Source organism: Rhineura floridana, chromosome 4 (assembly GCF_030035675.1).
Source record: "Rhineura floridana isolate rRhiFlo1 chromosome 4, rRhiFlo1.hap2, whole genome shotgun sequence".
NCBI lineage: Eukaryota > Metazoa > Chordata > Lepidosauria > Squamata > Rhineuridae > Rhineura > Rhineura floridana.
In genome coordinates this window covers 129,607,966-129,624,360 of record NC_084483.1, presented here as the reverse complement: position 1 = coordinate 129,624,360, position 16,395 = coordinate 129,607,966, and the positions used below count along the sequence as shown (strand labels likewise).

General features: G+C 45.0%; 1 protein-coding gene across 21 annotated transcripts in view; it reads right to left on the bottom strand.

The window, feature by feature from the left end:
• AFDN (afadin, adherens junction formation factor) overlaps positions 1–16,395 on the bottom strand; it is a 206,453-nt gene that overhangs the window by 39,395 nt on the left and 150,663 nt on the right. For all 21 annotated transcript variants that reach the window (XM_061624395.1, XM_061624376.1, XM_061624386.1 and 18 more), the window contains one exon: positions 11,859–11,945. In XM_061624395.1, the coding sequence (XP_061480379.1) occupies positions 11,859–11,945 (87 nt within the window). The remainder of the gene's footprint in view (positions 1–11,858; positions 11,946–16,395) is intronic.

The following is a 16,395-nucleotide window of genomic DNA, read 5'->3' as shown; positions in this document are numbered from 1 at the left end:
CACAAGCCTTGGGTGCTGTCAAAACCAAACCATCCGCCTGACAACTGCAGCAAAGGTATCAATCAGGTCCAGCGCTTAATGGGCAATTTGGGCCTTGGCAGTTGTTGCTGCCAAATGACAATTCCTCAAATCCCAGGTCATCAGTCAGTGCAGCTGGAGGGCAGCACAATTTGCAAGTAAGCAACCAGTCCATATTGAAGTACATTACTACTCTGTGCCACTCACAAGCTTACCAGCTCAGCTATGCTGTTTATCTGCAAGTATGCCCCCTGCCACTTCTCTCAGCCCCAGGGCCTCACCTGCTGTCCTGCTTGGTTGCTTACTACTTCTGGATACTGCAGCAGATTTGATCTGGAAACAGCAGCAACAGTGGAAACAAGAGGGCCCCTTGTAGTCATGGACCCTGGTGCAACTGTTTCAATTACACCATTTTAATGTCACCTTGGTGGTGACATAAGCTGAAAGAGGGGAGGGGAATCTATGAAAATTGGGTCCTCCCCACTTCCTCCAGTGGAAGCCTTTCCTTCCACAAATGTGAAATAGCATGTCTGGATCCAACCCAGTATGTATAACAGCAGATCAATATGACTCTCATGGATCACAAGGAACATCATTTGTTCATGATGTATACAGGCACATACCTGCTAATTTCTGTAATGTACTGAAGCTGTCTTACACTGAGTCAAACCATTAGTCCATCTAACTCCGTATTGTCTACACTGACTGGCAGCGACTCTCCAGGGAGCCAGTGACTTTCTCCAGCCAGTGGCTTCAGACAGGGACACTCTCCCAGCCCCACCTGGAGATGCCGGGGATTGAACATGGGACATTCTGCATGCTACCCAGATGCTCTACCACTAAGCCAAGGCCCTTCTCTAATTGTTAGTGTTTGTAGGATATTTGGTAAGAAATACAGGTGTGTGACATTGCAGTTTCTTTTAATGAATTATCCCACTGATAACTAAAAACATAATTCTTAATACTTATATAGCTCTATTCTAAAGAAATCAAAACTACTTCATGTAAGTATCTCACTGGTCTATATGACCATCCTCTAAGGACAGCCAGTTACCACAGTACTTATATCCAACAGATTAGTGGGCAGTGGGGCTGAAACTAAGAGATTAGGTGATCTGAGGCAAGATAATAGAAACTCATAGTTAGGCTGAGAGGTGAAACAGTACTGCCGGCTCTTAACCACTACAGTGCACCATATCTCTGGTTATCGGCACAAACCACCAGGAATTTCCTCTACGGAAGCCCCACTGAAATTAGGTGAGTTAATATGAGTTGTTCAATGACTTCTAACAACTTATAAAGGAAAGCTAGAAGATACCATTCATAGAAATATGTACTAATATTTGCAACTACTCTCAACCTTACTTTCCACAGCTGCTTCCTTCAGACTTCACATTTCTTAACAAAACCTTTGCTTTTAAACACACACGTGTAGAAGAATCAAAGGTTTGGGTAAGAAACGTGAACCAGAAAGAAGCAGCTGTGGAGAGAACAGTGGCTTGAACTAGTTGCACCTTGCATAGCACCCTCAGTCAAACCTAACTCTTACAGGTTGTAAATGCACTACAATACCACATTTTAAACAGAAGGCAGCATATTACTTGATGATATGGTAGCCAAGCAGATGATATCTGCTTACCCAAATACACTTCAGGCAGGTCAGGTGAACTCAGTAAAAAAAATATTATACAAGTGCCCAGCTGCCAACATGCCATGTACTAGCAGAAACCTGCTGTGGGGAAGGGGAAGCATAGGAAGACATTCTGCTAGGCTTGATACTGAAGTATATAAAGAATTTAGCCTGGCTCCATCTATCAAACAGTGAAGTGCTGCTGCTCCAGTGCTTGCTTGCTTCTTCCCTTGCCATTTTGTTTTTTTGGTATCTCATTTATTAGATTGTGTGTCTGCGGACAGGCACTATCTTATCTTTGATATCTGTGCAGCCTTAGAAAACAGAGTACTTTGCATCTAATTGCCAGAGGGGTATCTGTAATATTTTTGTCTTTTTAATCACCATGAGGAAAATAAATGAATGAGTGATCTCTCAGTATTTATTTTCAGAGAAGAGTAGTCTGAAGGTAAAATGAAAGATGCTCACTTAATGCTTTATTAAGTTATTACAACTTAATAAGTCTGTAAAAAAATATTGGGTTGGATCCAGCACAACACAATGTAATGAGTCCTTCCATTCCTGGAAAAGAATTGTAATCCAGTGGAGGCTCCCACTCATGGAAGGGGCTTGTGATTTTTGCCAATTCACCTGCAGCCCCCTGCAACCCTCCAGAACTAGCATTCAGGGCCTATGGAAGGGGTAATTGGAGGAAATTCTCTCCCACTCATTATCTGCGAGGGAGCATTCTGTGAGTGAAACGTTACTCAGACATCTCTGGATCAAGACACTTGTTCTCAGGAAAGAAAGAACCACACATCCTTGTTATCAGCCCATTTGCTTTTCCCATTTGGGCTATAGAGGCTCCCCTTATAGCTCATTTCCCAGACATAGCAGAACAGAAAGACACAAAGATCAAAAACTTTTAAAATTCTTTCTGTGCATTGTCCTTCAAGAGACTACTAAACCGTATAGTGTGACAACACTAGCCACTAAACTATGGGGCGGTATATAAATACAATCAATCAATCAATCACTAAACCAGATTGTGAAAATTAAGTAAGGCAAGCTGGGAAGAAGAGCAAGGTAGAAAAAAAGCTTCATTCTTCTTTTATACTGCCACAACTTTTATACTACTCTTGGGGATCAAGAGTAACTGTACCTACAGTATATTAGTTACAAACTGGAAGAGAATTAAGTGTTTGAGGCTGCAAACCTAAACACACTTATTAGGGAGTAAACATATTGAACTTAGTACTTTCAATTTCCTAGTACAGTAATAATACAACCACGGTTTGAATGAGTTATTGAGTTTTAGTTTCCAATAGGCATAAAAACAAAAGACTACTTTATAGAAAATATTTTGACTTTTCCTTGTGATTACTGGCGACTGAAGTCGAGAGACAGAGAGAAATGTGTTTCAACTACAACATTGTGTTTAGGTCAACTATACTATGTTGTCAAGTATTTCAAAAATCAATACTTTGTTTTTTTTACTATAGCAGACATTGAATTAGTTACAGGAAACCATGACTAGGAACAAATATATAGAAGTATGTTAATTCTATTCTTATTTAGTGTTTAGAATGTCACTTCTAATCATTTTTAACATTCTATAAATAGAAATCACAAGTTTTTAAAAAGGTACTTTTGGATTATTTCCAGATAGTACAAGAAGGAGAAGTGCGTCTCTTACATTATTCATGGCCTTCAGTAGTAATTAAAACAACGGTTACTGTCAAACTATAAAAGATTAAAACCTCTCACAATATTTCTCATTAAAAAGCACAGAAAAGGCACTGTCTCAATGTATAATTTTATTATACTAACTTTTAAAAAGAATACCATTTAGCTATAAATACTTAGCTGCATGCAATAATTAGTGCTAAATGTACAAGTAATTACTGACAAATTGGCCAAAGTATAGGGGGGGGGAATACTGGAGCAATGTTTGGGTTAATAGAAAAAAAATTTTTGAACAGACTTACCGAGAATTCTGTTCTTCCAACGACAGAAAACCACATTTTAACTCCAGAAATACAACACTTCACTCCCTTCTCAGCCCTCAGCTACAACCCAAACATAAGTCTGCCAGATTTTCCAAAACACCCAGCAAGATAACTCTGAACTAGACACTGATATAGCATATCAACACTAGTTATAACTAACACAATATTCCAACTCTTTACATAGTTATGCTATTCTGCCTTCCATTTACCATTACGAGCTTTATTATAGACATTGCCTAGAAAAATCAAGACAGCTTTTTCAATAAGATACAGAAAATCCAAATTAAACAGGAAGAAAATGCGGGCCCACAGATGGGAAGAAGTTGAATGCTAACCCCTCCCCTCACTCCCCACCCTACCCCTGTGATGTATTTTTAAAGTAAACGGCATGCACACTGCTTCCAAATCATCTGGATTTCATAAAATGTAACCACAGTGTGGTTGGAAGTTAGGCAGTATTTAACATCAAAACATCTTTCAGGCTTAAAGCACTAAATTCTGCCCTTAGTCTTTTAGTATTACTGCCCCCTGACCCCTTAGCAATCCAACCACTCTACCACCAAAAGAGTACTGCTACTATAGAAAAACCCTGCAACAGAAATGAAGCATCAGCAAGGCTGCTACTGGAAATCAATACATCAAAGGTAGGCAATTTATTCTGTGTTCAGGGCTGTACTGGAAATATGGCTATTGCTTTTCAGCTTAGTGTAGCAATGTTGACTGGTACTAGCATATAGCTATGAGTATTAGCTATGATAACAGTTAGCAAGATCAAATTGTAAGTCTGGGTTTCTGGTCCTGTTTGGTCTAATGCCACAACTCCCATCTGCTTGATTCTAAACCAGCTACAATTTGATTAAAAGCTAGGATTATTACCACGCCTCCTTGCAAGATTTGAATTAGAAGTCCAGATCTCTTTGGCAATGGGGTTGCTGGTTTATGCTTGCCTACTGGAACAGTGCTTATCAGATACTTTGAAGTTCCTGGGGCATCATTTTGCAGGGACAGTTAAATTTTGAGGACTCTCATTTATACTCATTTGCCAGTTCCCGAAATTATTTCTGAGTTATGGCTCTAGAGATCTGCCATGCCAGCACTCCAGTCAGACACCAGGCTAACACTGATAACAAGCAGCAGTTTAATGCTACTAATACTAATATGTAGTAGTAGTAGTAGTACTAGAAGCAGCAGCAGCAGCAATACCTAAAAGATGGAAAACACTGAGACTGAAACTCTTGAAAGCTGAAAAACCTATATTTAAACTTTTAAACTTGCTTTCTCTTTTTCAGATGAGATGATCAGAATTTTATAGCTATCCTGATCCAGAGAATACAACCCTTATGTGGATGTAGACAAAAACATGTACTCCTGTTCAGTTAGGAACTATGGGTGTATTTGGATATGCACAGGAATTCCGGGCCATCTCTAGCGGCCATCTCTAGCATATGGCAAATCAATGCAATTGCTCTGGTCCCCATGTTTTGGGAGGCCCCACATAGGGCCAACACAAGCACTCTCCTGAGCCACCTTGCTTAGAACACCTTGCTTATGAGGAAGGATCCCCTTTCTCAGAGCAAGGGGAAAGAGTGCACTAACACCGCTGCTGCTATGTTAGAATGGCAAAGCCATTTTAAACAGGGAGTTAAAGTGAGGAAGAGTAGGAACAGCAGTGGAAGCAGCCATCTCTATCCAGAGGACACTCTAGAGCAGAAGTCACCAGAGTGGTGCAGTAGTGCCTTTGACGTCTCCCCATGGTGTCTATGAAGCCTTTAAGCCCCCCTCTCCTCCTCAGTGCCCCCTTGATTATGAGGGTGTTTACTTCTGTCTCCCTTGAAAAGTGTATAGAGCTGGAAGAAGGTAGAAGAATGATACTCTTTCCACTTCCTCTTATTTATTTATTTATTTTATTTATTTCATTCCATTTCTATACCGCCCCTAGCCTATGGCTCTCTGGGCGGTTCACAGCAAGGAATAAAATACAATACAGTAAAAAAGAAATCAGATAAAATCCCTAAAACAGACAGCTTAAGCATTTAACAACTTGATATAAAATTAACTTAACATTAAGCAATTAAAATGCCTGGGAGAATAAAAAGGTTTTAACCTGGCGCCGAAAAGATAGAAGAGTAGGCGCCAGGCGCACCTCATCGGGGAGACTGTTCCACAATTCGGGGGCCACTACTGAAAAGGCCCTAGATCTAGTAACAGCCCTCCGAGCTTCCCTATGGGACGGGACTTGGAGGAGGGCCTTAGATGTTGAACGTAGTGAGTGGGTAGGTTCATAGCGGGAGAGGCGTTCCGCAAGGTATTGTGGTCCCGCATCATGTAAGGCTTTATAAGTCAAAACTAGCACTTTGAATCTGGCCCGGAAACAAATAGGTAGCCAGTGCAAACGCGCCAGAACAGGTGTTATATGTGCGGACCGTCTGGTCCTCGTCAGCAGTCTGGCTGCTGCGTTTTGCACTAGCTGTAGTTTCCAAATTGTCTTCAAAGGCAGCCCCACGTAGAGTGCATTGCAGTAGTCCAATCTCGAGGTTACCAGAGCATGGACGACTGAGGCGAGGTCAACATTATCCAGATAGGGGCGCAGCTGGGCTACCAACCGAAGATGGTAGAACGCATTCCGTGCCACCGAGGCCACTTGAGCCTCAAGAGACAGGAATGGATCGAAAAGGACCCCCAAGCTATGAACCTGTTCCTTCAGGGGGAGTGTAACCCCATCCAGAACAGGTTGAATATCTACCACCTGGGTCGAGAAGGCACCCACCAACAGCGTCTCAGTCTTGTCAGGATTGAGCTTCAGTTTGTTAGCTCTCATCCAGTCCATTATCGCGGCTAGGCAACGGTTCAGCACGTTAACAGCCTCACCTGAAGAAGATGAAAAGGAGAAATAGAGTTGCGTGTCATCAGCATACTGGTGACAACGCATTCCAAATCTCCTGATGACTGCTCCCAGCGGCTTCATATAGATGTTAAAGAGCATAGGGGACAGGACCGATCCCTGCGGGACTCCACAATGGAGAGTCCAGGGCATCGAGTAATGTTCCCCAAGCCCTACCTTCTGGAGATGATCCGCCAAGTAGGAGCGGAGCCACCGCCAAGCGGTACCTCCAACTCCCAATTCCGTGAGTCTCTCCAGAAGAATACCATGGTCAATGGTATCAAAAGCAGCTGAGAGGTCAAGCAGAATCAACAGGGTTACACTCCCCCCGTCTCTCTCCCGACATAGGTCATCATACAGGGCGACCAAGGCTGTTTCAGTGCCGAAACCGAGTCTAAAACCGGATTGAAATGGATCCAGATAATCGGTTTCATCCAAGAGTACCTGGAGCTGGTTGGCAACCACACGCTCTAGAACCTTGCCCAAAAATGGGATGTTCGCAACCAGTCTATAGTTGTTCAGATTATCTGGGTCCAGGGAAGACTTCTTCAGGAGTGGTCTCACCACCGCCTCTTTCAGACAGCAGGGGACCACTCCCTCTCTCAAGGAGGCATTTATCACTTCCCTGGCCCAGCCGGCTGTTCCAACCCTGGCAGCTTTCACTAGCCAAGAGGGGCAAGGATCCAGTACGGAAGTGGTTGCACGCACCAGTCCAAGTACCTTGTCAACGTCCTCAAGCTGTACCAACTGAAATTCATCCAATAAATGAGGACAAGACCGTGCTCCGGATACCTCATTAGGTTCAACTGCCGTAATATTGGAGTCTAAGTCCCGGCGGATGCATGAGATTTTATCTTGGAAGTGCCCAGCAAACTCATTGCAGCGGGTTTGAGATGGTTCTAAGATATCCGGAGGGCTAGAGTGAAGAAGCCCTTGGACAACTTTAAAGAGCTCCGCTGGGCGGTTGAGAGATAATTTAATAGTGGCAGCAAAATATCGCTTTTTTGCTGCCCTCACCGCTTCTATATACCGTTTAGTGGATGCACTTACCAAGGCATGATTGCATCTATCGGGAGTCCGCCTCCATCTGCACTCGAGCCTCCTCCTCTCTTGCTTCATCACTCTCAGCTCCGGGGTATACCTCGGAGCTGCATGAGCTCTGCAAGGGAGAGGGCGCGCAGGAGCGATCGTGTCCACGGCCCGGGTCATTTCGGTGTTCCATAGTTCGACCAGGGCTTCGACAGGAGCGCCAGTCTTATCAGCCGGAAAAACCCCCAGAGCCCTCTGGAAACCCTGTGGATCCATTAGTCTCCGGGGTCGGACCAACTTAATAGGTCCCCCACCCTTGCGGAGGCAAAGGGGTGCTGTAAGCCTAAACTTCAGCAAGTGGTGGTCTGTCCATGACAATGGGGTTGTTGAAAGACTCCCCACCTCCAGATCACTATCTCCATGTCCAGTGGCGAAGATCAAATCAAGAGTGTGCCCTGACACGTGCGTTGGGCCAGTAACAAATTGAGACAGCCCCATGGTTGCCATGGAGGCCATGAAGTCCTGAGCTGCCCCTGTTAGAGCAGTCTCGGCATGAATGTTGAAGTCTCCCAGTACCAATAGTCTGGGAGACCTCAACACTCTATGTGCTTTTTAATGCTCAGATTAATTCTACTGAATATGATTTTTATCCAGACTCTTTGAAAAAGTGAAGTGTGCGTACACACCACGCATTCTCTCTCAAAAGAGACCTGATCTAGGAAAGGGGGGAGAAGAGTGACCAAAGGAGGTGGTACACACAGCACTCACTCAAAAATCCAAATATGCCCATGGGCCTAAAAAGGTTGGCGGCCCCTGATCTTTAGAGTCTTCTGACAAGGCGAGCAGTGAGTGTGATTTGTTTCAGGCCCCACACGCCCTAGGGACACTCTGGGGGCAACCAATCATGTGTTAAGAAAAGATGAATCAATCAGAAAGAACATTCCTAGAGGAACATAAAAGTAGTCTGAGGTTATTTTTCATATAATTAAAAATTACCAGTTATTTGCCCATCTTCTAAAATACCATTAATAATAAAGCTATGAAGATCACTCATTCCTTAGCACTGAATACATAGAAGCCACTCAGAAGAACCCTTCCTTTCACAAAGATAGAGCACTTTGGAAACTACCAGCATTCTTAGAGACACCGTATTTATAATAATCAAAGACTGGTACTGAACAACTGCTTGTTACAATGCATGTAAAAGGAAGTTACAATATTACTGCCGAGAAGGCAGATTTGTCCCATTAAAAAGCATAGCTTGTGTTAAAAATGCATTCGTTTCCCCCTTGCAACAACCTAGCTTGAACAGATTCAATACTTTTTGAGATGAATTTTGACAAAAGAGAAAAAAAGTAGCGCCTCCAAGTCTAACTCCCTGCTGAGTCTTCAAAACCCCCCAAACTGCCTCCTAGTGGATGAAGAGGAGCACATTACAGTTTGGAGGAGACAAGCAGAAAGAATGCGGGTTTCTAGGGGGAAAGGGAGAATACAAGATGAGAAGGATAAAGATTATCCCATTTCTTTGTGAACCTTAGGGAGAGCAAGCTAGTTTTCCCTCTGCTCCTTCAAAAAAGGGCTATTTATTTATTTATAAAAGTATTTCTGTACTGCCAATAAACAGCTGCAAATGTCTGTTGTCATTAAAAAAAAAGTCTCTAAGAGATGCCTGAAAGCCAAAAGAAAGTATACCTGCTGAATTTCAGCAGGAAGAATGTTTCACAGCATGGGACCAGCAACACTAAATGCCCGACTTCTACCTGAGGCTAACTTGGCTTCCTTAAAAACTAGCAAAACTCCTTTTGATGATGATTTCAGTGATTCAGCTGGGATATATGCTCAAGAGGTCCTTAAGTTATCCTGGGCCCAAGTTGTTCAGGGCTTTGTATATCAACAGAAGAACCTTAAACCTAACCAGGTAGCATAGGGCAACCAGTGTGGATGTTTTAGCAGAGGTATCACATACCGCTGGGTGTCTGTCCCCATCAGCAATCTAGGCACTGCATTCTGCACCAGTTGGAGCTTTCAAACCAGGCCCAAGGGTAGCTGAGCATAGAGCACATTGCAGTAATCCAGTTTTGAAGTTACCAATGTGTGGACTACAGTGGCCAAGTGATACAGATATGGCCATAGCTGGCGTATCAGACAAAGCTGGTAAAAGGCACTCCTAGCCACAGAAGTGACTTGGGCCTCTAATGACTAAGATGTACCTGGGAGTACCCCCCAGCGATATACTTTCTCCTTTAGAGGGAGTGCACCCTCATCCATAACAGGCAAGTGGCCTATTTTCTGGACACAGGAACCATCTACCCACAGAGCCTCCATCTTCCCAGGATTTAAACTTGGTTTATTTGCACATATACTGCACCTGTTTTTCTGCCAGAAAGAAATTATGCCAGAAACCCTTCAACACTAGACACTGTCACTCATGACAGAGGTCAGTGCTGATATGGCAAGCTCTTCCATTGTATCTTGATGGCAAAACACAAAAGTAAACAAATAGTTGCCAGCACAAATGTGTCAAGATCTTTCTCAAATTAATCAGTCCAGAATTAATCATTTAAGAATTTCTTCCTTGCAATAAAGATGCTATTTTAGAATAGTGGAATCTATTGACAGTTTTAAAAAATTTGTTTCTTATTGCCTCTATTATTTACAAAGTAGTTTGTTGTTGTTATATGCCTTCAAGTCGATTACGACTTATGGCGACCCCATGAATCAGTGACCTCCAACAGCATCTGTCATGAACCACCCTGTTCAGATCTTGTAAGTTCAGGTCTGTGGCTTCCTTTATGGAATCAATCCATCTCTTATTTGGTCTTTCTCTTTTTCTACTCCCTTCTGTTTTTCCCAGCATTATTGTCTTTTCTAGTGAATTACAAAGTAGTAGAACACACAATTTAAGAAAAAAAAAAGGTAAGTAGGACCAACATCAAAATGGATTAACGAAGGAACACCTGCAGGCACCTCTATTTCTCTCATCTGATAGTGATTTAGAATTCAGCTTTTTATTTCTGTCATGCAGTTATATATAGACCAGAATAACTGGCTGATTATCAGAAATTACTTTCCCCATTTCCTCCAGCTGAGACTAGGAACATGCCATTTTGTGAACAGTCAAAGGTGAAGCTATGTTTTGCCTCAGCTATGGGAATTATGTACTAGATAAAATAGCCCATCCATTCTGGCCACCTCTATTGCTGTACTGAGAGAGCAGCTGTCACTATAGGAAACAGCCCTTTCATTTTGGCGTCTCATGCTACGTTGAGAAATTAATGTTTTCTTGGCATATCCTAGTTAAATGCTAAAGCACTCATAAAGTAAATGGTATTGAATTGCTAGCTGCCCCAAATAACCAGAGACAGAAATCCTTACTTGTCTTGGATTAATAAATTTCATCTGCTATCCTCTAGTTTACTTCCCTCACCAGGTATGGACCTCACAGCTTCAGTCCTATGTACACTTATGTGCTCTCTCCCTCTCCCTCTGCACAGGTGCTTGACCCCTGACTCTATGAATCACTCCAAAGATTTTTAGAGGAGCAAAGTACTGATACCACAGAGTCCTCTATGACAAATAGTTTACAATTAAAAATACTGACTCTGTTAAGTACAATATAAGCACACTGAACTTCATTACTAGATGAATTTAGGATGGCAGCTTTTCAATACTGATGCAGTGCTCCATCTGGTGGCTGGAGACTGGTGCTACAAGAATTCATATTGGACTACTTCACATCTCATAAAATTCATCCGGGAAGCCTCTCTCCAGCCTGTTTAATCCCATCCCCACAAATCAAAATTATGAGATGTAATCAAGTTAGTCACTTTATAGCTATTTTGGACAAAATCACAGATATATAGATATTTTATATTATATCTATTTTGACCCCTTTCAAACATTTTAATGTTTTCAAGAGATAACATAGGTAAAGATATTCCATAGCTTTTCATAGTTAGAGAACTTGTGTTTTTATTCAAATTGTTGTTTTTGTATGTCCTTAATATTTGAGAAAATCTGCCCTGCCCTGCTTACTGCCCTCCCCTTCCTCCCTCCCTCTCAGCTCTAGCTTCTTAAAATGAGTCATATTCAACTTATCAAGTAGAGGAAATGCTAGTTTGTAAAGTGTATAAAATGTGAGCACGTTTACTGCCATATGGGAAGAATGTGCATTGTATGATGGATTTTTTTTATTTCCCATTCAAGATGCACATTTTTCTCAGACATTTCACTTATCCCTTTGTATTCCAAGAGAAAAACTTAAGAGCGCCTTTTTTTTGGCCTTGAGACTATGAAAAAAAAATAGTCATACCTTAGCAGCCACAATGCTCAGGCCCATCCCATTTTGTTTCTTTAAGGTCACAGTGATTATCTCAGGTTCCTTTCGTAAGGGTTGAGCCTATTGAAACAAGACACAGATCAAAGTCTGTATTCCACAATACCGAGAATAATGTAAGATACCTAGTAAGAAATCATTCTGGATATTTTAATACAATTCTGCTCACAACTGACCTCCATGTTGCAACAGTAAGCACAATGAATAGCTTTAGTATAACACTAATATAGTATACCACAAGAAAAATCTAGAAAATCCAACCATCCACATTTTAACTCTCTACAGTCATTCTGTTTAAGTAACAGATTGGTCCATTGGACTCACCTGAAGGGTGATTTTCACAGGTACGCCTGCCATCAGATTGGGTACTACTGCCATCTAGCGTCCGAAGGCAAGAATGCACTAGAGTTAAAACCTGGGCCTCGGGCCCCTCCCACTCCAGTCTTCATTTGCGACGAGTCCGAAGTGGTATATCTGAAAGGAACTAAAGGCCAAAGGCCGCAGCAGCAAGGAAAATAGAGGTAGGAAAATCGGAACAGGAAACATCATAGAACTTGCTACCAAAAACACAGGTTTTAACTAAGTGAGAACAGAACAGAGCACTAAACTTATAGCATAATTTATCTAGAAATCCCCCACAAGGGAGGGACGTGATGGCAGGCGTACCTGTGAAAATCACCCTTCAGGTGAGTCCAATGGACCATTTTCCACAGGTAGCCTGCCATCAGATTGGGATGTACCAACGCAGCCCCTTAATACGGAGGGACTACAAACAGCTTACGAATCAGAAAAGACATGTTGAAGGACACGTCTCCCGAAGGAGGCGTCAGCCGAAGCATAGCGATCAATCTTATAATGCTTCATGAAGGAGTTAGGGGTAGCCCATACCGCCGCCCTACATATGTCAGCAAGAGGAGCATTAGTTAGGAATGCCACCGTAGCGGCAGCTGACCTGGTGGAATGAGCCGTGATGTTAGACGGCACTGGCAGATTAAGAGACTGATATGCGATAGAAATACAGGCTCGTAGCCAACAGGACAAAGTGGATTTAGAAACCTTTTTTCCCAAAGACCTAGGGTGAAAGGATACAAATAATGCTTCTGTCTGCCTGATGTCTTAGGTGCGAGAGAGATAAACCTTGAGTGCTCTCCTAACATCCAGCGAATGCCAGGCCTTTTCGAGGGGATGGACCAGCTTTGGGCAGAATGAAGGAAGTATAATATCCTGGCCACAGTGGAATACTGAGGTGACCTTTGGACAGAAGGATGGGTCAACCCTCAGAATTACTGAGTCCTTATGAAACACGCAGAGGTGACGGGCCGACGATAAGGCATGTAGCTCCGAAATTCTTCTTGCAGAAGTAATAGCAACGAGAAAAAGAACTTTGTAAGATAACAGTCTGAGGGGTACTGAAGCAAGGGGCTCAAACGGAGAGAGCTGTAAGGCTTGCAAGACCTTAGAGAGGTTCCAGGAAGGAAAACGGTGGCGTACAGGCGGAGAAAGGCGGGCAGCCCCTCTTAAAAAACGTTTGATGAGCGGGTGAGCTCCCAGGGGAGCGGCCGATGAGGAAACGGATAAGATCGAGGAGATGGCGGAGGCATGGCGACGCAGAGTGTTTGGTCGGAGTCCCAATGTCAAACCTCTGTATAGGAACTGTAGAACATGCTGTACAGTGGCGTGAGGTGCTGAAAAACCCTTGGAAGTGCACCAGTTGGAGAAGGCACGCCAAGTACTCTGGTAAATGCGAGTAGTTGACGGTCGTCTTGATGCTAAGATAGTGTCTATCACCCTCTGAGAAAGTCCAGCAGTATTCAACTGTGTCCATTCAAAAGCCAGGCCGTCAGGCTCAGCCAGGTCGGGTCTGGATGCCAAACTGGTCCCTGGGTGAGAAGGTCCGGCCTGAACGGGAGGGTCCAGGGGTCCACAACTGACATCGAGAGAAGGTCCGAGAACCAAGGTCTGCGAGGCCAGTATGGTGCTATTAGAAGAATCCGAGTCCCTTCTTGTCGGAGTTTCGTCAACGTCCTGCCCAGGAGGGATATCAGGGGGAAGGCATACAGAAGCCCGTCTGGCCATGGTGTCGTCAGCGCATCCACTGCTTCCCCCCTCGGCTCTAGGTACCTCGAGAAGTAACGAGGCAGCTGGCAGTTGTGGCTGGAAGCGAAGAGGTCCACCGAGAGGGGGCCAAACCGGAGCTGGAGGAGGTGGAACACTGCCGGATGAAGCTTCCATTCCCCCAGGTTGACCTGTTGCCTGCTGAGCCAATCGGCGGTCACGTTTAGAGCCCCGCTGAGATGTTCTGCTCGTAACAACAATAGATGGTTCTTGGCCCAGTCAAAGATTCGGGTCGCCTCTCCTGTAGAACCCTGGACCTGGTACCCCCCTGTCTGTTGATATGAGATTTCACGCAAACGTTGTCCGTACGGATGAGGGCGTGTTGTAGAGAGAACAGAGGCTGGAAGTGTTGAAGGGCCAGATGAGCAGCTCTGAGCTCCAGCCAGTTTATGTTGTGATTTAGGTCCTGAGTGGACCACACGCCCTGAACGAAGGTGGAGTTGCAATGGGCTCCCCAGCCGGACAGACTGGCGTCTGTGGTGATTAGGACTCTGGCTGGGTCCCAAAAAGGCATCCCCTTGCTGAGGTGGGTTGTCGCTACCCACCAGCGGAGTGATTCCTTCAACGATGGGTCCAGCAGAATCACATGATGGTTGGACTTGGTGATGTCCGCCTGAAGAGGTAGGAGGGCCCATTGTAGAGGTCTCGAATGATGTCGAGCCCACGGGACGATGTGAATTGTGGAAATCGTTGACCCTAGGAACTGCGCCAGGAGCATGACATCTGCCCTTGAGCGATGTATCAGTAAGGTTGCCATGGTTGTGATGGAGGCAATACGATCTGGGGACAGGAAAAACATGGCTAAAGAGATGTCCAGTATAGCCCCCAGGTGCTGGAGGCGTTGGGTTGGCTGCAGATGACTCTTTTCGGCATTGATCAGCCAGCCGTGAGCGTCTAGGGCGTCTAGGGTGAACTGGAGTTGTCTGTTGGCCAGGTCCCGGGAGCATGCTCGAAGGAGGAGATCGTCGAGATAGGCGTAAATGTAGGCGAAGAGATTCCACCATGGTGGCCATCACCTCGGTGAATACTCGAGGAGCCGAGGAGAGGCCAAATGGCATGGCACGGTATTGGAAATGGTGGTGGCCTAGTGCAAATCTCAGGAATCTTCTGTGATCCGAGCAAATTGGAATGTGTAAATACGCGTCCTTCAGGTCGATGGATGCCAGGAAATCCCCTTCTTGCAGAGCTTCCACAATAGACGCCAGAGACTCCATCTTGAAGCGGCGGTACTTGACAAAGCGGTTGAGAAACTTGAGGTCTAGGACCGCCCTCCATGAGGAATCTCGCTTGGGGACCGTGAAGAGGACGGAGTACATGCCTTGCAGCCTTTCGGATGGAGGTACTGTCTCTATAGCGGCTATGTTTAGAAGATGGCGTAGGGCATCCTGCATAGCCGCCCTGCGTGACTTGGAGACGGGGGAGAGGCAAAATCTGTCCGGGGGTTCCCTCCAAAACTCTATGTTGTACCCCTGGGTGAAGATTGCCCTGACCCAAGAGATTTGTGTCAGAGTGAGCCAGGAGCTGGAGAAGAAGGAGAGTCTGCCTCCAATGGGAAAAGTGTCAGAACTGCCTGCGCTGACGGGCTCCTCTGCCGTAAGAGGCTGAAGCGGCTTGCCTGCCTTGATATTGGGCTCTGGGCTGGAAACATTGTCTGGGCCAGGGTGCCCTGGAGGGACGGAAATCTGTAGGCCTGGTATCCCGTCCTCGTCCACCTCTCCGAAAGGGCTGGAAGGAGCGGTAAGGAGTAAACCGCCAAAATGGTCTGCGGTCGTCTCTTCTGACTGCGGCAAAGGCAGGCTTACGATTGTCCTTGGGATCGACCAGGACAGCTTTAAGTGCGTCGTCGCCAAAGAGCATAGCGCCCGAGTATGGGGCCATGGACAAGTTAGTTCTGGCGGTAGAGTCAGCGTCCCAATGTTGAAGCCATAGGGTTCGACGAGCAACAATGCCAGCCACCAGAGCCCATGCACCTTGGTGGGTTGTGTCTAACGTGGCATCAGCCACAAATGCAGCAGTCTTGTGTACCTTGACTAGACCCTTCCGTAGCTTGGCGGGATCCGGGTTAGGGTCGTCCAGAAGGTCATCTAGCCACATCATGGAGGCCCGTGAGAAGATGGAGGCGGCAGCAGAGGCCCGGATGGAATGGGCGGATGCCTCGTGGATCTTTCGGAGGACAAAACCGAGCCGCCTCTCCAAGGGATCCTTGAACTGGGATTCTCCTTCTTTCGGGAGGAAAGACCGAGACACGAGATTGGAAATGGGTTGGTCCACCCCCAGGACGTTCAGGAATGACATGAAGTCCGGGGCCAGGGTATACAGCTTGTTGGCCAAAGTGGAGGAACGGTGCGGACGTAGAGGGCGGGCCCATTCTTCTCTGGCCAGCTTGTTAATGGGATCT